General features: G+C 41.6%; 1 protein-coding gene across 1 annotated transcript in view; it reads right to left on the reverse strand.

The window, feature by feature from the left end:
- The window catches only part of NDUFB6 (NADH:ubiquinone oxidoreductase subunit B6), a 141,616-nt gene extending 139,682 nt beyond the window's left edge, over positions 1-1,934 (reverse strand). Inside the window, exon 1 of the mRNA XM_069239727.1 lies at positions 1,674-1,934. Within this exon, the coding sequence (XP_069095828.1) occupies positions 1,674-1,853 (180 nt within the window). The 5' untranslated portion in view covers positions 1,854-1,934. The remainder of the gene's footprint in view (positions 1-1,673) is intronic.
- Between the last annotated feature and the right edge of the window lie 21,839 nt (positions 1,935-23,773).

The following is a 23,773-nucleotide window of genomic DNA, read 5'->3' on the forward strand; positions in this document are numbered from 1 at the left end:
TACTTTTTTAATCTAATCTTTCTTTTAAGAATCAAGTGAATCAAATTATTTCAATCTGCTTCTTGGACCTGAATGCTTAGGAAAAGTATTCCCTTTTCCTCATGCGCCATCTCATAAATCAACTGTTCAAGAAAATATTTCGCTCAACCTTGGGTATCTGTGGCTCTGAGCAGCATTTAAACAGCTCCAAAGCAAATGAAGAAAAAAAAAAATCAACCCGGAAACATGTGTCCAGAGATGACTTTACTACTAAAGGCCAGAAAAAATGAAAATGCTTCAAGGACTCACTGTGAGTTGCTGGCTTTGTTTTCAAAACCCTTATTATAACCAGTTGGGAGCGCGCTTTCATTGAGGACATCTCGTTTTTGCTGTTTATAACCGGCTTGTCCAGCCGGGAAAGTGCCCACTGCACATCGGAGCAGGTCGTTGTGACTAGATTCATGGTCACATTTGAACAACATGGTTGGGATATTTTTAGCAAAACCGACAATTTTACTGTGAACTTGCCTACATAGGTTATGCACTTTGTTTTTCATGTTTGGCTCTAGCAACCCACTTGGGGAATACGACTTTGCAGGACTACTATAACCAGTGTGCACTTGCCATTACAGAGGCCCACAGGGGCAGGACTGGTATTTTCGTTTTTGCTATATAAATATATATATATATACACACACACACACACACACACACATGGATACCTGCAAGAAAATTAACGTATATGTATGCACGTACACAGATAGTCACTCTCTTCATGACTGCCCTTTGCAAGAGGGTCTGCCAGCTTTTATGTGGGCCATTGTGAGCCTCCCAAAAACTGATTTCTAGAAACGCCATAGGTACAGTATCGCACCACTATCTCCTGTTCAGTACTCCAACGCCCACAAGGACCTGGGCTGCAAACATAAAATGTATAATTAAGTAGGTAAATATATGCTGTATGGATTATCTGCCCTGTGCTTGTAAACACCATTTATTTTACATTTTTCAAAGCTCCCCTATGCAATACTTATTTAAGTGATGTCATTGAATTCCACGCTGATTTATACAGCACTTCAGGCACAATTACATTTAGCTAATTAGATGTATTCGGGCACCTTAGTTTAAAGTAACCACTGTAAGGATGAATTTTATTACTCTGGAACTATAGCAACTTTTCGAGTATTTATTGATGCTATATATTCCCTTGCTCTAAAGTCGGGAACAACGAAGGGCCTCTATTAAATATTGTTATGGACTGTGCCAAAGAGATTGCTTAAGCATGACCATTCAATACAGTTTAGCTCAGGCTGCATACCAAGACATCCTGAGTCGAACTAAAGTGCTGAGTTCAGTTAAAGTGGTGGGTGAACAGGTGGGAACATAGGCACAAGGTTAGAATGGTGGATAGAGCCGAGCCCCTTATTTTAATCATATGTCTCCTCACCCGAAAAAAAATCAGCTCCAGCAATTAACAACTGTTAAGGCTCCAACAGAACGTGATAAAGTTTACATGTGCCAAATATCTCTTGCTGTGAAACGTGACCTTTTAACTCGACTACGTGCACATAGGTGTAATAAAAAGGATTAAGAATAACCAAAAATCTTAATCTACGACACAGCCACAAATATCTATCTGCAAGCCGACTTGTCACCGCCAAGCTGACGTCTACCCTCCCCCAAGGGTCACTCACAGATAGCCTCCAGAAAGTACGGGGCTCCAAGAAGCGCTGCCAGAAGGCTTCCACGGGCCATGGCTTCTTAGGGGGTACTACTGGCTCCCGCGGACTGAGCTCTTGGTCCTTCAGCCAGCGGCGTCGAAGCGTTCGCAGCTGCTCCAGCCGCAGCTTCTCGTCCGGGGTATAGACCGGCATTTTAGCTGCTTTCCCTACACCACCAGAAGTCGAGCAGTTTGGCCGCGGACAGCGTTGAACAGCACTGGGGTCAGCAACAGCGAGAGGGCTACGGGTACTCCCACAATAAAGGCAACTAACAAGGCAGCCATCTTAGAATTTTATCAGCACATTAGTCACTAAAGGTTTCTCCAGTAAAGACAAATAAATACCATATTTTTTCCAGGATCTTCAATTGTAATCAGTGATGATAGTATTTCAGTCATGTCCATTGATAAGTATTCTATTTCAGCATTACATTACTGTGTGATTATACGCAAGCTGTACCTAAAAGCTTATTAATTTAGAACTTAAAGTCTTCATTTGTTGCTTAACAACATTTTTATTTATTGAGTTGTTCAAGCGCGCGGTGTTTGAAGCGATTTTTCACTTCAGCTCCATGGCGACAAACTGTCTACTTTGCTATAACCGTGTACCTAACACGATTTCACATTATTGTCCTTCCTCTGTTTCCATTCAGAAGGACGACGTTTTCACCTTCCATTCCAATTTTTGACTGCGACCTTGTGGTTTATAGATGAAAGACACGTCTTCTGTTTGGTCTTGGGCATGGGTGCTCGCAAACATTTTCCTAGGGGGCAAAAAGTTGGGTCTGTGATGTGACCAAAGGCCACATTGTTGCCAGCTGGGTGGCTGTTGGGCGGTGTAGGGTAAGCAAAGCCAATCTAGTAGCTGAACTGAACAATATGAAACCAGAAAACCTGGGATTAATTCCGGCTTCTCCGCTATACTAATGTGTGATCCTAGGCTATTGTTTTATTTCACTTCCACCCATTTTTCTTCATCATCACATATTGAAGTATATGTTTTCCTATGTGTGATTTAACAAACTTTAATGTGGTGCATGTATAATTGGAACCAGGCCCGCCCAGAAAGTGCATCTAACAACTGCCTTGCCTCTTTAGATCACTATTGTCATTGTTGTCAGTGTTTGGGGAAAAAATATTGTTTCTAAATTCATGTTTGAAAACTATCACTTATAAATTAATCTTGTTCAAAGAGCTCATATAATCTGATGTACTAAGGTGAAAAAGTTCCGCATGTTAATTGAATAAACTTTTAGAATTTTGAGAGACTGACATATTTTTATACTTTTGCTGCAAAATGCTATTGAAAATGAAGTTGTTTCTAAAGTTTAGCTTGCAGCACTCCCTAGATCCTTAACACTAGTTAACCTTTAAATAAATGCTTGGTTCTTCAGCATTTCTGTTGTTTGTGCTGAGTCAGTAAATAGAATCCTGGAGCTGCTGTTCACCAGGGAGCCACATGAAAAAGTTCAGGAGGGACGCATGCGCCCCCAGGCTGTACTTTGAGTATCAGTGTTCTAGGGTAACCACCTGGCATGGGGCAAATTAAGGACAGGTCTGTAAAAAGTTAGGACAAAGGGTCAAAATTCATGACAAAAGATCAATTTAACAGACACATCCGAGGTGTGGCCATACATTACTACTTTATCAATGTATGTATTTACTTTTATTATTGCACTTATTTACTATTTTTTTGCACTGTGCTATATGAGATTGTTTCTAGGTATGCTACATTCAGATGGTGCAATGTCCTTGTTAAACAGTAAATTGATGCCCTTTTGCATGGTGACACAGGCATCACTCCTACCCAATCTTTCTTGGAAAGAAAGCAACAGCAAGCTTTTGATTATTTTTTCAAACATTTTACTGAAGTACTTGATAGTGCTCTCAAATTAAGTAAGTTGATTTGACTTAAATCACACAATTTAGTGATGTGGGTGAGATGGGATTTGAACCCAGGCTACTGGCCACACATAGGCCCAGATGTGTGATAAAGTGGCGCAGTGCGGTGCTGCACCAAAAATAGCAGCGCCATGCTGCGCCACTTTTGAAACGCAGGGGTGCGGCGTATTTAGAGAAATATGGCTCACACCTGTGCTTCCCCCTGCGCTGGCATTGAATTAAGCTGCCTAGAGCCAACACAGGCATCCTTGTACTATAGTGCAAGGGTGTCTGCGTTGAGGGGATATATTGTTTATGTGCAGGAATGTGTCCCTTCCTGCACATAAACAATCTATAATGGTGATTTGGCAATTCTATGTATGCTGCAAAATGCAGCACACATAGAAATACCAAAGCGTAATTTTTAATGATTGTCTATGTGCAGGATGGTGTCCCTTCCTGCACGTTAATCATCGTCCATGGCAATTTGCTTCTTCTATGTGTGCTGCACAATGCAGCACACATTGAAAAAGGAGAAAGCTGTCAAATGCACATATTTGCAGATACTTACAAATGCATTTACAAAGGAGTTTTTGACACGGAGAGCCGGAGTGAAAAAAATCAATGACCAAAGGTCTGTTTATTTTTGCTGCAGCAAAGAGGACAGGTTTACCACTGGCATCCCAGGCCCGAAGTAAAGTGTGCTAGCATAAAGCGTTTAACAGTGATATTTATACTCATACATCAAAGGATACATAAAATGTGTAAATAATGACATACGTCATACAGATATTTTAAGGAGTTAATCAGTTTCCACACACTGGTTCCATTCCCAGCTTTGTCCTTGCCTCCCTTCTGCAGCTGCCTGACTCCCCACATTCTTGAGACCCTTCAAAGGATTACGTGGTTCAAAGGTATAGATATCAGCCTTTCCCTCCCCAAAATACCACAGCCGAGGTCAGTTAGTTATTTGAACACACAATTATAATGAGTACAGTGCCCCAGTTAGGGAAAGAAACCAGCTGCAAACCTATGGCGTGGAACCAGGCTTATTTTACCTAAACAAATATACATAAGATAACATATGTGATAGACAGTGCGTTCAGAGACAACAAAAGCTCAAACTTACACGTGTAAAAGAAACGAAGCAATTCAAAATGGATTCTAACAATCGACCCTTTTTGAGTTTTTTTCTTCTGAACATAATCAACGTTTTGAATAGTTCTAAATTTCCTCATATATGTTGAATTTTACTCCTACTTCATTGAAATTTGCATTCATGGGGACATAAACAACCGATGGGTATGAGCAACCAGTATCTGTAGTGAGGACAGTGGGGTCAATAGCCATTAGGGAATTTATCTCTTCTCTCTGCATCATAGCTCGATTGGTTTCTAGTATTTTCACTGGCGGAAGTTTACACAGTTTTAAACAGGAACAGAGAGCAGGTAAGCACTGTACTAATAAACAACTTAATACAATAGCTATTATTATAAAAAGTATGTCTTTAAACAACCAGCCCCACCCCCCAAACCAAGACCATAACCATGATAAACTCCAATCGCCTCCTTCATATTGGCCCCCCTTTTCAAATACCTGTACTGCTTCTTTTATTTTCCCAATATCCAATTCTATCTCTGATGACTTGTTGACAAAATAACAGCACTTTTGCTGGTACTGATGTTGGATTAAAACACATACTCCTCCTTGTTGTACTGTAATCAAGTCTAGGGCAAGCCGATTTTGTATCGCCAATTGGGCTGCAGAGTTTATCTCTATCTGTATACTTCCTATGGCCTCCCTGGTGGCATTAAATGCAATGGCTAATTCAGCTGACATATTCATCATTGCCAGTTGTAAATCGAAAATTCCAAATCCTGGAATAAGAACATGTAATACTTGAAATACCCAATTCTTTCGCTCCTCCAGTATGGGTGTCCCTCGTTTGTACCTATGTGGAAAACTCCCCATGTTAAGGGGCTGGGAAGATGATATATTTGATATCACAGTAATGTTGGGTGCCAAATATGCCAGTGAACATATCCCTTCCCAGTTTAGAGGTAGTACTTTATATGCAGTTCTTCCACATACGAAGTACATGCCTCCCTGGATTTGTGAATTTATAATGCTGTATTTTATTCGGGGCAATCCTACACCCTCTGGGGTGTCATGCTCAGAATTATTGCAATATTTGTAATCTTCCCAGATTGTATTTAGCAATGATACATTTGCCCAGGGTGCAACATATGAACATCTAGCCGTCCAGAGGGGGCCAAGGAAAACCCGGGACAATATTACAGGTGAATTTTTCCCATTTCTATCTTGTTCTCTGGAGGGATCATATAACAATCCTTCTGGATCTACTAGAATCTTATTTTCTCCCACAGTCAGGTTCCAATAATTTACAGTGTAATTTTGATGAGTCCCATTAATTAACGCTGTCCAATTTCTGTCTATTTTCTCCTCTCCTTCAAGATCCCAATTCCCTGTTTTTATATCAAATAACAAAGTGTAAACACACTGTTCAGGAGGGATCTTTCCCATGTATTTTGCCTCTGGGTTTTGCCCATAAAAATAGGTACCAAAACATATGGGAAACATTTTAAGTGTGGCATTCTCTCCAGGCATCGGGGAGAGCTTGTATTCTGCCTGAGTATTAGGGAGCACCGCACACCTAGGGTACCATTGATATTCTTGTTGGTCACATCTCCAAGTGGTATTTGGTACAAGACACACTTCCCCTCTTTCATATTCGCTTGGTGATACTGGTACTTCATAAAGGCCTATAGGATCCTCGGGGTGTCTAGACAAGTGCCGGCAAATCCAGCAGTCAGTGAGACTTAATGTCTCCGCTAATTTTCCATGAACCTTTATCAATGGATGTAAGGTAGGATTTTGCAACAATGATGCAACACCACTGGACATTATACATATTAACATAAGGGTCACTAGGTACTTCATTGTTGTTTTGTAGAAATAGTTATAAGGCCACTTTTCCCTATTCTCTAGAGGGATATTTGTCCTGCCAAATGGATATATTTTCATAATTTTATTGTGCTCTCCTCCTTGGTCCTACAACCTTTCTATGATACCGTTTTACTCGTCTCAACCGCCTACGCGTGTTCAAAAATATACCCACACAATTACCAAATATGTAAATGCAAAATATTGATATCACTATACTAATAATCATATACGTATAGATACAGATAAGTGATTTTTCCTTCAATGTTCACACCCACTAGGGTTCAGCACCGCCGTGCTTTCCACTCTAGCAGTTAGGCTGCACTGGTTGGTCCATGAACCAGTTTTTTTTTTTTTTCAAATACAGGACAATAGATGTTGGCTTGATCCTAGGTCCCTTATCTTCTCCTTTTCAAGTTTTAACTCCTGGTGAGTCTCAACTCCCAGTGAGTAAGTCGCGATACTTCAAAGTTCGTCTTCAGTATAGTTTGTCAGTTTCGTTCAGTGTCTCAGCAAAAATGAGGGCGGAGGCCAGCAAGTTTCAACCAGATCAGTGATGTGCTTGGGTATTAAACAGAAAAAGGGCACCTTCTTTTTTTTTTTTACCGCTGGGACTACAAACCGCACCAACCCTAATGGCTGGCCGCTTCCGTAGAACTGGTACTTTTTTTTTTTTTTTTTTTCGCCAGTCACAGAACTGTTAACCCCATTTACCCACTGCTTGAATAGCGTTGCACAAGCTGCATCCCACTATGCTTGTGTTCTCGTTGAGACAATTGTTCTGACCAATGTTCTGGTGTCGTTGCACAGGCTAGTCACCCGTGTTCATGCTGGAAATTTAGTCATCACAGTCATTTACAACCTCGTCGCCCAAGGTGTGCGTAACAACAGTGAGGATAGCTCGTTTTAATGCTGATACATCAATGGCATCGGAAATGCCGGTGGCGGTGAAAGCGGGGAACTGTATTTCACGAAGGCAGGCGTGCCGTATTCTGCTGAGCAAAGGATTCCTTGGCCATTCAGAAGAGACCTCAGTTTGCAGTTCCAAGCTAGGAGCTATCAGGGTGATGTAAATGTAGCTTTTCGTAGGGGTCACCACCTTACGCACCTTCAAAATTCTGTTCATTTAGATGGGCGAGGACGCAGGTTGTATCGATGAGTTTGTTGATCTTCAAACAGTAACTCTTCGTCACTGGGCAGCTGTGTCACTTCAGGAGCAGAAGTAGCACTTGAAACCTGTGGAGGTGTTTCCTGTCTCCCTACTTTTCTGTAATCAGGAGACAATGGTAATTCTGCTGTTAGAGTACTTTGTAGTGGAATTGGTGCACGCTTACAGTGGCTAGCATGTATCCAGTTTTTCCTTCCTTCCACTTTCACCGCTGTCTGTGTTGCAAGCAGTACCTGGGCTGGCCCCCGCCACCTGGGCTGAAGACTGTTGGTTCTTTGAAAATTCTTTGTCATAAGCCAATCCCCTGGCTTAAAAGGGTGACCAGGGCCTTCAAGAGGAGTCGGTAGGCTGGCCTTGACCTGTTGGTGGATCAAACGCAAATCTTTAGTCAATTGTTTACAGTAATCTACAAACAAAGGATATTGCACTTCAGAAAGCTTCTTTGGTCGTGGTACCCCCCAGATATTGGCTGGCCTTCCCATGACAACTTCATAGGGGGATAATCGTGACTTGCTACTGGCAGTCATCCTGATGGACATTAATGCTAGGGGCAAAGCATCTGGCCATTTTAAGTTGGTCTCAGCACAAATCTTAGCTATTTTGCTCTTCAAGGTGTAATTATACCTTTCTACAAGGCCCGCTGATTGTGGGTGATTTGCAGCATGAAATCGATGTTTGATGTTAAGGGCGGTACAGACCTTCTCCATTACCTCATTAGAAAAATGACTGCCATTGTCACTCCAGACTAATCGTGGCAATGCGTATCTAGGAAAATATTCTTTTAGTAATATTTTGGCGGTAGAGAGGGCACCATTGTCTTTTAATGGGTAGGCCTCTATCCATTTTGAAAACATGCATACTACCACTAACACGTATTTCAGTTTGTTACACGGTTCCATGTGGATAAAATCCATCTGTATAGCTTCAAAGGGGAGATCAGGAGGGGCAAAGTGGCCAGGGGGCGTAGGGGTCCCTTTTCCTGCATTGTGCACTGCACACACCATACAACTTTTAACCAGGTTATTAGCAGCTTTGGATATCAGAGGATTACTCCAAACATGGTCCAAAGTTGTCTTGATGCCTTGGGCACTGATGTGTGCAGGACTGTGGGCCATAGTAACCATAGCGTGTACATAACAATTAGGTAACATCCATCTTCTTCTGTCTGTGTCATCTGTGTAACAACCCTCACTATCTAGTCTACCGTTCTTCTCCCACTGTTCCCTTTCCTCTGCTGTTGCTTCTGCTTGAATATCTCTCACACACTGCATGGTATTTTCTAATACTTCGTACTGTGGTTCTCCCTTGATGCTACTCTCAACATATGCATTGTCAACTGGTGCTCGTGCCGTTGCTTTCGCTGTAGCATCTGCAAAAGCATTTCCTCGTCCTATATCATCAGTAATTTTTTTGTGGGCACTACACTTAATGATTGCGACCTGACGGGGCAGGCTGAGAGCATTAAAAAATGTCACAATCAAGTTGCCATGCTGAATGGTAGTGCCATGTGACGTGATAAAGCCTCTATTCGCCCAGAGTCGCCCAAAATTATGAGCTACTCCAAACGCATATTGGCTATCTGTGTAGATGTTAACACTAAAATGTTCACTTATTTCACAAGCTCTGGTGAGGGCAATTAATTCTGCAGCCTGTGCCGAATTTTGCGGGATTCTATGAGATTCAACCACTGTTTTGACTGTGGTGACGGCATAGGCTGCAGTGGTCGTACCATCTGGTAACTTGAAGCAAGACCCATCTACAAACAGCTCTCCCTGTGGGTCAGATAGGGGAGTGTCTGTTAAGTCTACCCGTCCCTTGGTTTCTTCCTCAGTGGCAAAAATGCAATTATGATCAAATTCCACATTGTCCTGAGGGAGGGGTAGTAACGTAGCTGGGTTCAAGACATTGCACCGCTTCAAAGTAATATTTGGACTGAACAATGTTAATTCGTAACCCGTTAGACGAGCACTGGTGAGGTGCTGCGTCTGTGTCTTGTTTAACAAAATATCAACGGCATGAGGAACCATCACAGTGAGCGGATTGCCACCAACAAACCCTTCACTTTGTTTCACCGCAGCTGCTGCAGAAGCCACTCCTCTAAGACAAGTAGGCAAAGCTTGCGCCACAGTGTCCAAGGTGGAAGAGAAGTATGCACAAGGGCGTTGTCTCCCACCTTGGTCCTGTGTCAAAACAGACAATGTACAGCCATGCTTTTCATGCACAAATAAAACAAATGGTTTGCTGTAATCCGGATTACCCAATACAGGAGCAGAGCACATCGCCTTTTTTAAATCTTGAAAAGCCTCCTCACATTTGTCAGTCCAAGGTACAGGAGAGGGCACATCTGAAAGTGTCAGAGCAGTCAATGGTTTTGCTATAAGTGAAAAATTTGGAATCCACTGTCTGCAAAAGGATGTAAATCCCAAAAATGCTCGGACTTCAGAAGGGGTGCGTGGTGCAGTCATTGTATGAACCAATTTAATTCTGTCTGGATGTAATCTCCTTCCCTCCTTAGAGAGGAGGTGTCCTAGATAGGTGACCTCCTCTCTACAATACTGCAATTTTGGAAGGGACACCTTATGGCCCAGAGGTGCTAAATGATGTAATAATGCAACAGTATCAGTCTTACATTGTGTCATGGAATCTGAGGCAATTAAAATATCATCAATGTACTGCAACAATGCAGAGCCTGAAGGTGGATTGAATTGGTCTAATTGACGTTTAAGACATTGACTATATATGCTCGGGGACTCAACAAATCCCTGTGGAATTCTTGTCATCGCGAATGATCTACCAAAAATCGCGAAGCTAAACAAATATTGAGATTCTTCGGCAATTGGAATGCTAAAGAACGCATTCTTCAAATCGATTACAGTGAAAAAACACGCAGAGGGTGGAATCATGGTGAAAAGACTATTCATGTCTGGGACCACGGGAAACTGGGGAATTACTATTTTATTAATTTCTCGGAGATCAATAACTAATCGATATACTGTGTTATCAGTAAATGATTGCTCACCATCTAATCTATTAGCATCATTTTGTTTCTTTACAACAGGAAGGATTGGACTGTTACATGGGCTGCTCACTATTTCCTTTATGACACCTGCATGCACAAGATCAGATATGACTGCCTTGAGCCCTTTTTCGCTTGATTTAGGTAATTTGTATTGAGGAACACGAGGTAACCGGGCACCTGGTTTGATTTTTATTACAATAGGGTCGATATCCATAATGCCTACATCATTCTTGCCTTTGGCCCATAAGCGAGGGTCTATTTCCTTTAGCTCTGGGGGTAAGTCGTATTCCTGTGAAAACATGCACCGAGTTGGGGAAACACTATCCATAGTTACATAGACACCATCCATTGAACAGTGAATAACTGCATTTAATTTCTTTAACAAATCTAATGCAAACAAGTTTTCATTGCAACCTGATGTTAAAGAGAGTGGCGTGTGTACTGTAAATGGGCCTACAGTTACTCTCATAGGTGTTGAGATGGGGCTCACCACGGGGATTCCAGAAATCCCAATTGATGTGGTATGAAGCCCAGACAGGGGAGCCCCGGGGACTGCAGAATGTGCAATAGATGTTCTGGTGGCACCAGTATCTAGAAGAAACTTATGGCCCTCTCCTTCGATTTTTACATCAATGTAGGGACCATTTTGATCTACAGGAATACTTACTCGCCCCTGGCCCTGTCTGTGGCTGTCCTAATAATTGTAGGATTCAGAAAAGAAATCATCAGCATAATATTGTCGTTCAAATGCATTGTCAAAAATATTAGTGTTACGCGGGACCTGATTCTCATTCTGCGAATTCTGATCAGTTCTACCTCTTCCTCGTCCTCGTGCATTACCTGCCGCGTTCCCTCTATGAAGTGACATACTTTGTCTTCCTTCCAGTAATGGGCAAGTATCACGCCAATGTCCATCCTGCTTACAGTAGGCACATTGGTTGATATTTAATCGGCGGTCTTGGGGTGGTGCAGATGCACCTCGGCCTCGACCCCTTCCCCGTCCCCTTGGTGGGCCACCCCTTTGCTGAGGGGTTGTATCCCGCTGAGGGTATGCCTGCTGTAATAATACCTTTTTCTTCAACTCTTTTACTGACTTCTCATTCTTTTCTAATTCTTCCTTGTACCTGCTCTCATAGTATTGTGCCATCTGCAAAATCTCTGCCTGTCCCTTCGTCATCCACGAACTCTCTGTTGCTTTTAATTTTTGTGATATTTCAGGTAGAAGGCCATTAACAAAGCGTTCTACAAATAGTGTGACACCTGTTACGGTGGCGAGGTCTTGACCGCTAAAATCTATGAAAGCTTGTTCAATTCTAGTAAAATAATCTGGGACATCTTCACCTATTTTCTGTTTATAAGTGGCAAGTTTTCCCCAATCCACAGTCTGAAGAGGTATAACAGTTTCTAACTTAGTCAATATCCGGTTAGGTAAATCTAAAATATCCTGATGCGGCAGGGTTCCTGGTGCCCTCTGTGCTTCCCGTGCTTCTAAACCCCCCCATGTATTTCCCAAAGTGGGCGCATCATCTACTCTTCTAATTTTATGCCAAACTTCAGGACCCAATAAAACACCAAAAAAATAGTCAATGTCTTTGAGTGTCATGGTTGTGGTGGAAATGGCAATTCTAAGGTCCCGATAGAATCCAGCTGGATTCTTTCGAGGGTCTGGCAAGTCTTTCTTTATAGCCATTACCTCCTCCCTTTTCCATGGTATATGGACAAATTGGGCCACCGGCACGGGAGCTGGTTGTCCGGCGGCAGCTGCTGCTGCAACTGCAGCTGCAGTGGGCATATCAGGGTGCACTTCCCTCATTGGGTACCCCTTGTCATATGTATTGAGAACATCTTCCCTGGCTATGACACAAATGCGTACTCCCTCATTTATGCTGTTACTATCAAGAATACAAGCCACACTGTCCCGCCATAATTGGTATAATTCTTGTTCATAAGGGAGAGGGGTAGAGTCTGTAATACAAGACTTCCAATCCCTCTCCAATTTTTCAATCATATACTGTAGTGCTAATTGCTGTCCAAAATGTGACATCTGTTGTATTGTGCCCATAATATCGGTGTGGGTGTAAATAGGATGTGACGTCCAGTTCTCTGACTGATTCTTGATAACCCGTTTTTCCCCATCCCCAATAGTGGAGCGGGTACTAGGGGGCGAAATCGACTTAATAGGTGTGCTCCATATGGGTGAAAGTGAGTGTGTGGCTCTGCACTGTCGGCGTTGTCCATTTGGGGTATTAGGGGCAGGGGACATTATTGGTAACCTTGCAGTGCTGGCTGGTAGTGGTGGGGCAGGTGGTGGAGGGATTAGGACTTGGGCTATTGGGGTAGCTTGGGCTAGAGGCTGTGGTGGTTGTGGCACATGCTGCTGTAGTGGTGCACCTGGATTTCCCAAATTGTGTCCTTGCCCTTGCTGCTGTTGCTGTGCCCCCATGATAGGTTGGGCTACTGCAGGGGGTGTGTAAGGTGGAGGTGCAGTAGGGCTATTATCTAATAGCTGTAGCATTACCTCATCTTCCTCTAATGCATGTTTGGTTTCTGTTGGCTTTGATACATAACTTCCCTCCACCTGAGCCCTATGGACCCTATCTTCAGATTCAATCCCTTTCTGGATTTGGGACTGGTGATAAAGGGCGGCCTTTTGCATGATGGTTCTCCTATTTTCCCTCTCTATCAGTTTATCTGATTTAATTTTTCTTTTATTGGCCTCCATTTCCCATTTTCTGTATACCTCAAACATATGTTGTCTAGCCTTTTTATGAAACAAACATTCCTGTAGGTAGGTTAGTTTCTTTAAATCAAAAGACCCATCCTCTGGCCACTGGAGGTCAGGACAATGTCTAGTATATCTGCGCCATATGCTATTATACAAATTATTCTCTAAACCATAATCCTTTAACATGTCCCACCCTGGTGTTCCCTCTTTTGGGATCGGTTGCTTTTTATCTAAACGTGGCACATGATTTCGGCGAAAACAAAGACATAACCCTTGCCAACATTTCTTATTTCCCATATCTAACCTTTTAAATTTTCAAAAGACAACACACACCAAACTTTAAAATGTAACATGCACCAAAGAAACCCTTGTTCAAATGTGCACCAAAGAAAACCTTTTTCAAATGTGCACCGAAGAAGAAAAAAAAACAAAAAAAAAAAAACCCTTTTTTTTCTTCAAATATTTACCAACTTACAAATTGCTCCAGGCCTGGGCAAATTACTCAAACAAGAAAAACACGTGTAATACAAATTGTCAAATGGTACCTTGTACAAATGCAAATTTACCAAGAACTAATCATTCCCAAAAATGATAAGTTATCCAAAAACAATTATTCTCTCAAATGCAAGTTAAAGCAGACAAATAGCCAGCGAGGAACAGTCTTACCTGACTATCTGCTTTTTCCTGGATTTCTCTCCGGCCGCCCGTGTCAGACTAATCAGTCAAGATAAACACCGATGTTTCAGGGACTTCGCTGGGACATCATGAGAAAGCGGGGAGAGGCCTGCCCGGTGGATAAGATGCAGCTGCTTTTGAAACTAAGTCTTTGTGCAGGGGCCCCTGGAATCTACACCTCCGGAACGGCGTCCCCCCACTGGCAGCACGTCTCTTGACAGAGCTACTGAAGATATCCACTGGAAGGTCCCTATTCGGGCGCCAAATTGTCAAATGCACATATTTGCAGATACTTACAAATGCATTTACAAAGGAGTTTTTGACACGGAGAGCCGGAGTGAAAAAAATCAATGACCAAAGGTCTGTTTATTTTTGCTGCAGCAAAGAGGACAGGTTTACCACTGGCATCCCAGGCCCGAAGTAAAGTGTGCTAGCATAAAGCGTTTAACAGTGATATTTATACTCATACATCAAAGGATACATAAAATGTGTAAATAATGATATACGTCATACAGATATTTTAAGGAGTTAATCAGTTTCCACACACTGGTTCCATTCCCAGCTTTGTCCTTGCCTCCCTTCTGCAGCTGCCTGACTCCCCACATTCTTGAGACCCTTCAAAGGATTACGTGGTTCAAAGGTATAGATATCAGCCTTTCCCTCCCCAAAATACCACAGCCGAGGTCAGTTAGTTATTTGAACACACAATTATAATGAGTACAGTGCCCCAGTTAGGGAAAGAAACCAGCTGCAAACCTATGGCGTGGAACCAGGCTTATTTTACCTAAACAAATATACATAAGATAACATATGTGATAGACAGTGCGTTCAGAGACAACAAAAGCTCAAACTTACACGTGTAAAAGAAACGAAGCAATTCAAAATGGATTCTAACAAAGCGACGAGGAATAAAAGCATTCATCCTATTTTTGCCATGGTAACGTCACCCCTTTGGTGGCGTTAGTTTTTGGCACTGCCTCAGGTTTACGACAACTCGCAAGTCTGAGGCAGTGTTGAAATCAATGGGTGTTGCGGTGGAACACCCACTGCAACACCCATTGCACGCCCCTCTAATGCAGAAAACTGCATTGGAGGGGCCCATATTTACAAGGAGGCGTAATGCCACAAAAAGTGGCTTTACACCTCCTTGTAAATATGAAGCAGTGCTTAGCCCCACCGGAGCATCACAGGTAAGTGACACTTCGTTGGCACTAAGGGCTGTTAAAAATACAAAACAAGTATTTGCAATGCATTAGGTCCCGCATTAACAAGAGTTAGAGCTATTGGCATTGTAAATTATAATGACAACTTCCTATTTGGGACCTTATAAATATTTATCCATGCAGCACATTAAACCTTTATCAGATATAAACTGTTTGTGCATTCCTTCATACCATTGGTATTAGACTGTAACAGTCTGAACATCCCCTACAGAGCACCACAGTAAAAATAGCATTTGGAAGAAACATGGTCATGTAAACATATATTCAGCCCCTGGAGGGCATATTTAAATAAAAAAAGAATGATAAAGAATATTGCAGTGTAATCATATAATCAGCCCCTTGAGGGCATAGTGTATTACACATTTTCAGGCCTAGCAGGCCTTTTAAATATAATTTAACTGTGGAGTCAGTATCACAAGAGTGCAGTGCCGCAGGTTGTTGCTAGATGTCCCTGTAGAGTCATCAACAGAAGGTGCAGTACCACTGGTCATAGCTAGATGTCCCTGTGGAGTCAACAGCAGAAGGTGCAGTACCACTGACCATGGCTAGAAGTCCCTCTGGAGCCTACTGGGTTAGTAGTGCCTTGGGACAATTATCATCTTTCACCCCTTGGAGAGCATTTGCATTACACATTTGCAGTCTGAGTAAGGCTGTCAGAATATTATTACAAACAAGGCCCTCATAACACAAAGTCCTCTGAGCTGTAAAAACAAAAGCTCCACCTATAAAAGAGATTAAATATGCCTTGAATAGTGGAAGAAGTTATGATTTTTGGGCCCCCTCTTATCTTGTGTGACCCACAAGATGGCCTCGGCAGAAAGAAAGAGCACTAATGTTCTGAATGTTTTGGTGGTGGTCCCCTTACCTTAATTTTCATGCATACACTAAACCTTTATCAGAACTAAACTGTATTAGTGCATTAGCAAAAGGTGCAATATCACGAGTCATTATTAGCTGTGCCTCTGGAGCCTACTGAATTATTATTGTTTTGAGAATGATTATCATCCTTTAACCCTTGGATAGCATAGTACATTATACATTTACAAGCCAAACAAATCCCTTATAACCCAAACTCCCCATAGCTGTAAAAACAAAAGTTCTAGCTATTAGAGTTTAAATATGCGTTGGGTGGCAGAAGAGGTTATGATTGGGCTCCCTGGACAGAAAGAGCATATGTTCTGCATGTTTTGGTGGTGGCCCTATTGCCCTAGTAACACCATAGGCTGAGTTATGGGCATAAATGTGTTGTAAAATAAATGCCTGCAAAGCCTTATGGGGTGAGTTTCCGTGCATACATTAAATCTTTATCAGAAATAAACTATGTTTGTGCATTAGCCAAAGATGCAGTACCACTGGTGGTGGCTAGATGTCCCCGTCAAGCCAGCTGAGTTAGTAGTGCTTTGAACTATTATTATCCTTCAGCCCTTAGAGAGTATAGTACATTACACATTTGCAGGCTCAGTACAGCTGTTCAAATACTATTTCAAACAAGGACCATAAAACACCACCTCCTCTCCACTGTAAAAAAATAAACATTTCAATTACTAAATAATTTAAATATGCATTGAATGGTGGAAGAGATTATGCTTTTTGTCCCCCTCTCACCTAGTGTGACCCTCAAGATGACCTGAAGAGAAAGAGCACATCATTCTGAATGTTTTGGCGGTGGTTCCATTGCCCTAGGACCACCACAGGCTGAGTTATGGGGAAAAAATGTGTTGTCAAAGGAATGCCTAAAAAGCATTATGGGGCAAGTTTCCCCGAGTGCAGTGAATATGTTAGTATTGGCTCTCCAGTTGTGCCTGGAGAGCCGCTTTTGAGGTTTCATTCCTGAGTTGAATTCATGCTATATAAAGCAATAAAAGTAAAACACACGTAGGACACAACCACTTGTAATTACTGATTATGTAAAGTAAGGACTAAGTGATGGGCAAATGCAGAAAATGAACCCTGTTCATGTGAACACAAGTGGTTACTGACAAACACGAGAGGCAGGAAACAAAGAAAAATAGTTAGTCCAAACAACAGAAAAACATTCCAAGCATAATTAAACTGTACTTGGCCGGTGCTCCTCAGCCAAGTACAGGAAGTGACCAAACCGCTTAGGAGGCAGCACAACAAGAGCAGCACTGTCTTTAACCTGTTGTAAGTGGCAGGCAGGAGCAAAAGCCTATAGTCCTTCCAAGTTGGTCTTGCAGACAGCGCAAAAAGGTACATGGTGAAGGTGAGGGACTACGGGAAACCATATGCTAATATCACTGGCTTTCTCAGACTTAACATAGCTAGTCAACTCAGCGGTCGAAACCCATTAAAAAAAGCAGTATGGATACTTTGATCCTGAGTACAACTGGGATGAGGTTAGGGAGCGCGGAGGCGGAATCATAGATGTGGTTACAAAGATCAAAATATTCCAAGACTGTTTTGTTAATCTTTCACCATCAGGTATTTGTATGTAAAATAATTCACACGTTTAATGAAAAATAAATTAAAGTTAAACTAATCAGTGGGAAATACACTATTTTATATTATGAAATGTCTGTTGATTAATGTGATCACTGCAGATGTATGTTTGCGTAACCAGAGGCACATGGAATTGAATCTTGTTTGGTTAGCAGGGAATAGTGACTGGAGTCTAATAATATTCTGCACCCCTCTCAAAATGGGGCTCAGATCTAGACATAGCACAGAAGTTGTGGAGAAATTCAAAAACGTTTTGGATCAGGAAGGTATGGCAGCAATCATCTTACTAGACCTAAGCGCAGCTTTCGATACAGTTGATCATCCTACACTGATTCAAAGGCTTTCTGAAGTGGGTATCTAAGGACTAGGTTTAAAATGGCTTTCTTTTTTTCTGAAGAATAGGACTTTTCAGGTGCTCCATCAGTCTTGGTACTCAGACATCTTTGAGCTGTGGAGCGCCCCAGGGCTCCTCTATGAGCTCTACTCTGTTCAATCTTTATATGCTCCCAGTGGCAGAAATTGTTCATTCCTTTGGGTTGTCCCTGGTCTCATATACAGATGACACCCAGCTGGTGTTTTTCATCGCTCCAGATTCCAGTTTTGACCATCTTATTTTGTCCCCCTGCCTAGAGGAAGTGACCAGCCGGATGGTTACTTGTAAGGTCAAGCTCAATGAGGATAAGACCGAGGTCATGGTACTGGGTAATAATGAAAGTAGAGGGCCTTTGTCTCCCATTTTGAGTGTTTAGCAGGTCTCCCTCCTCCCAAAGAGGTAATAAAGAGTCTGGGTGTCTGGCTGGATTCATGCCTGGCTTTGGAGCAACCACCTGTTGCCACCTGTATTTGGCGATTTAAGGCTCATATTTATACTTTTTGTGTGCCACATTTGCCCCATTTTTTTGCGCGAAAGCAGCGCATACTTACAAAATATAATTCTATTTTGTAAGTTTGTGCCAGTTTTGCATCAAAAAATGATGCAACCGCGGCGCTAAAAAGTGTGAATATGGGCCTAAGAGTCTTAAGAAAAGTTGTGAACCTACTATCTTTTTTAGCAAGGAGACTCATTGTGCAGGCTTTGGTTATCTCCCGCCTGGATTTTGGCAATGTCCTTTGGCTCAGTTTGTGCTGAAAAGGCTTCAAACGATCCAGAATGCGACTGCTTTACTTTTTACGAATCTCCCAAGGAGTCAGTCTGCTAAGCAGGCCTTGAAAGATCTCCATTGGCTGCCAGTTGAGCAGCGGATTCAATTTAAATCACTTTTTATTCTACACATGCCCTATTATAATACTGGCTCTACTTTACTGAAATAGATGGCTACCCCTACATCCCAGGCAGAGCACTTAGATCTTTAACAACTCACCTTCTGCAAGTGCCTAAGTTTAGACGGGCGAGCTGGGGAGGGAGGTCCTTCTATCAAGCCCCTAGACTCTGGAATTCCCTTCTGTTGGAAATATGTCTGCTGTCCAATGAACTGTCTTTTCGTAAGGTTGTTAAAACTTGGCCATATTCTCTGTAACATCTAGGCCAGCTCCCCTGGTTTGGTTTCTATGTCAGTGCTGGGAGGCCTCCGGATAGCCATGAACTATATAAGAACGTATGATATTGTATAATATAGTACTGTATAGTGTATATTTTTAGTGCTAAGTGCAGGGCCACTGGAATATGCAGCAGGAGAGGGCTAAATTATGCGTCAGCATTAAGTAAATTATGCAGCATGAAAAGGCAAATGGTTCTGCATAATGCAGCACATTTTGTAATAGTAGTATTCCATTATTTTGTCATTTTTAAACTTAGTAACACTGTCTGGGCACTGGTTGCACCTTATTAGTATCATGTTAATACCCAAATGTAGCAATAAACAACAAAAGGTGACATGTCCAACAATGCAAAGGGCCTTTAACTGCGTGGCGACACGTTTCTGTATTTTTAGTATTTTTTGAACCGTTTGCGCTATAAATTATTTTTTTAAATTAAAATATAGAAGGTGGGTTAGGTGTCAAATGTGAAAAATCTATAATTATTGAAAAAAAGCTGCACAGTTGCATAATTCATGTAGCCCTGGCTAAGATGTCCACACCACTCACAGAAAACACTGTGAATGTGTAAGTGACTATTTTAAATTTGCATTACACACAGTATAAGATTGGCTGCCACAAAATGTAGAAATACATTTAGGTTGAAGATAAAAAAGTGTAGAATATAGTAATATGCAGCTTGCACACAGTGAAACAGTTTTAAAACTGTCAAATAAAAGCACACACTTCACAGCTCAGCTTAGAATACCCTAACAATACCTCTCAAAAAGAAGAAATCTTTCCCTTCAGGCAGCCTGAAGTGAACTCTATCAATTAACACCTATAATACATTTAAGCTGTCTTTACACATGCAGATTTATCAGTTGCACACAATTATGTTTCTTTGGGGCAGCTGACATCCTGGCAAGAAGGCTGGTTTGTAGTTTAGCTGTCTGCCCCTCCCTCTGACTCACTGCACAGGACACCCTCTCCCTTTTACTGAGCCATCTTAACTATTTGTCAACTTTTCGTCCTTTCGCACAAAGGCTAAAATTACGGACATACACTGTCTGTGGAAACTTCTTTCATGAACAATGGACATTAAAGTAAATTCCCGGACAGTCCATGAAAATTACATATGGGTGATCACTCTAGCTTTGTTGGGTAACCATTTGGCGTCATCTTTCCATAGAGTATTTTGGTAACATTGTTCAAGCTGTATAATAAGACCGGTAGAAACCTTCAAATGTAAAATGTCCTAACTACTGAGAAGAAAAGTTTCAAATCGATTAAGGGCACAGAGCCAAAGATTATACACCATCTTTCGTTAGGTTATTTCTCAGTAGCTGTTACTAAGTTCAGTTTTCTACAGAAACACAATTATATTTCCCAAAATCAAAGGGAAAAGTTAATAGCAACGTAACTACGTAGTGGACCAATCAACAGGCTCCATTATAAGCCCTTGGGTCGATTCCCCTTTCTTTGCATGAAACGTTTGCAATCAGCCAACACCTCATTGTTCAGTCTTGTGAGAGGGTCCTATGAGAATGCAACCATACTGGTAAATAGTCTCTGTTCAGACGGGAGACTCACGATTTTTGGAGTCAGAAATTGCTTTATTTTGGCTGTCTGCCGTCTGAAATTGCCTCTACTCCAATATACATCAATGGGGGAAATACATTCTCCAGATTATTTGATTAAAATCTTCCACCTACCTCTTCTAAAATGTTGGTATGTATATTGCAACGTATACAATGTTACATCAGTCTTTCAAAATAAAGTATACAATAGGTACTGAATATCGTCACAGTATTCATATACTCCTTAACAATCACATTTCTTGTAAACATCAAGATTAAAAAACAATTACACTTGCAATGTAACAGGGATGGGGAGGGCATAATCTTCCCAAATGTTTATCAGGTGGGGTATACCTCACCACCATGTCCTCAATAGATCTAATTGTATTGTAATCGTATTTATATAGCGCTTACTACCCCTGACGAGGCATCAAAGCGCTTTTCGATGAGTAGCACGCTACTCCGGAACCCAACAAGAATTAGTGATGGATTAGTATCGTTAAATAATGAGTACAGTTTTAGTATTATTATGAGTTAATTTGAGCCGCGGATATGAGAGTTTGTTAGTTAGATTGACTGGAGTAATGGAGGGGTGGAGGAGGAAAGAAATCCAGAAGTGTTAATTGGGAGTATATCCTTCATTTACTCAACCCAAAGGCTTGGGATGAGTAAAGGGGGGCGGAGGGGGAAGAGTATGTGGAAGGGTTAGGGAGAGCATAGTAGCAGGATGAGATGAATGCAGGAGAATTTAGTAGGGTTGTGTGGGAGGTCACATGGGTAGAGTGAGGTTTGGTGAGTTAGATGTGGAGGTGGAGGGAAGAGCTTAGGCAGAGATATTTAGGAGATGAAAGTGGTAGAAGGGATTTGGGATGAGTCAGAGTGAGAATGGAGGATAGTTTGATAGAGACATGACATAAGAGTGATGAGTAGATAAGTGTGATAAGATGAGAGCAGGAATTCATAGATATCTAGTATAACAACCCAACCAGGAGCCATGCAATGATCCATGAACATGCCAAGCACAGAAACAAAATATACATATATATATATATATATATATATATATATATATATATATATATATATATATACTCACTCACACACACACACACACAGACAGACAGACACACACACACACACACACACAAATACACACACATATGCACATACAATACATAATTAGAATCATGGGTAAAAAATACTTAGACAGGTTTAAAGAGTCTGTGTGTATTTTATTTTTATGACATAGTAGCAATACATATTTTCCAAAGAAACTATAAATAAATAGAAATATACATATAATCTGAAAAAAAACATATTTATCCACATAGGCATATGCAGTTCATAGTTGTTTGAAAAAGGTGGTTATGAAGGAAAGAGCCAACTCTTGAGTAGTTTTCTGAAGACAAGAAAGTTATCTGTGGCTCTTATAGTTGGGGGTAATGAATTCCATAGTTTGGCTGCTTGGACGGAGAAGGATGTACCACCTATAGTCTTTTTCTTGTATGGTTGTGTTCTAAGGCGGGGTTCCAATCTTGAGCGGAGGGTTCTTTGTTGTATGTATTTGGTAATTTTCTTTCTGATAAAAAGCGGTCCTGTTCCATGTATAGCTTTGTGGGTGATACAAAGCAGCTTGAAAGTGCATCTTCTGGCAACGGGTAACCAGTGTAGTGCTCTCAAGGCAGGGGAGATGTGGGCTTGCGGCTTTATATGTAGTAGTAGCCTGGCTGCGGAATTCTGGATACGTTGTAGTTTTTTCATAACAGATAGAGATGATCCATGGTAGAGGCTATTGGCATAATCCAGTTTGGATAGTACAAGCGAGATAGTAGCTTGCACCTTGTGTGGAAATCCGAGGTGGGGGAAGATGCTTCGTAAAGTCTTTAAGGTGATGAAGCTTGTGCGTGCTAATTTGTCTACTTGGGCATTCATAGTTAACTTGGAATCCATGGTGATTCCTAGGTTTTTGACTTCCTTGGATAATTGATGAGGTGGTCCGAGATCGTCAGGTCAGACGCACAGAGGGTCATCATTTTTCCAGTCACCACATATGAGTATTTCTGTTTTGGAGGTATTTAGTTTGAGATGGCTCCAGGTCATCCACTGATCAACGGCTCTGAGGCAACTGAAGATTTGTGAGTTTTCAATATTTTTGGGGCCTTCCAATTTAAGTAGTATTTGTGTGTCATCTGCATAGTTGTAGCATGTGAGATGGAAATCATAGATCAGTTTTGGTAAAGATATCATGTAGATGTTGAAAAGCAAAGGTGAGATGATTGACCCTTGGGGGAACCCTGCTTTTTTGAGGTAGGGTTCGGGAGGGCGAATGGATGATATTCGCTCTTTTTTGAAGATAGGAAGTAATCTAGTTGAGAGCAATCCCTTGTATGCCGGCTTCGTGGAGTCTTTGAGTTAGGGTGTCATGGTCAACCGTATCAAAGGCAGCTGAGAGGTCCAAGAGAAGTAGTGCAGCAACTCCATTTTGGTCGACTGTGTTTTTAAGATCGTCCCAGATTTCCATGAGTGCTGATTCAGTGCTTCTTCCTGGGCGGAATCCAGTTTGGAAGTCTGAAAGTATAGAATTGTCTTCAATGAATTGTGACATCTGGGCGAATGCTGCTCTTTCTATCAATTTGCCCAGGAAAGGTCCATTTGTGATTGGTCTGTAGTTGTTGGGGTCTTGCGGGTCTATGTTTGTTTTCTTTAATAAAGGTCGTATGTATGCCTTTTTCAGGTCTGCAGGAAAAGTTCCTGAAGTTAAAGAGTTGTTGATGATTCTTCTTACAGGTGTGGCAGCAGAAGTAGATAGCAGGATGTTCTTGAAGATTTGTGGTGGGTAAAGGTCAGAAGGGCAACCAGAAGGT

The sequence above is a fragment of the Pleurodeles waltl genome, chromosome 1_2 (genome assembly GCF_031143425.1).
Source record: "Pleurodeles waltl isolate 20211129_DDA chromosome 1_2, aPleWal1.hap1.20221129, whole genome shotgun sequence".
NCBI classification, from domain to species: domain Eukaryota; kingdom Metazoa; phylum Chordata; class Amphibia; order Caudata; family Salamandridae; genus Pleurodeles; species Pleurodeles waltl.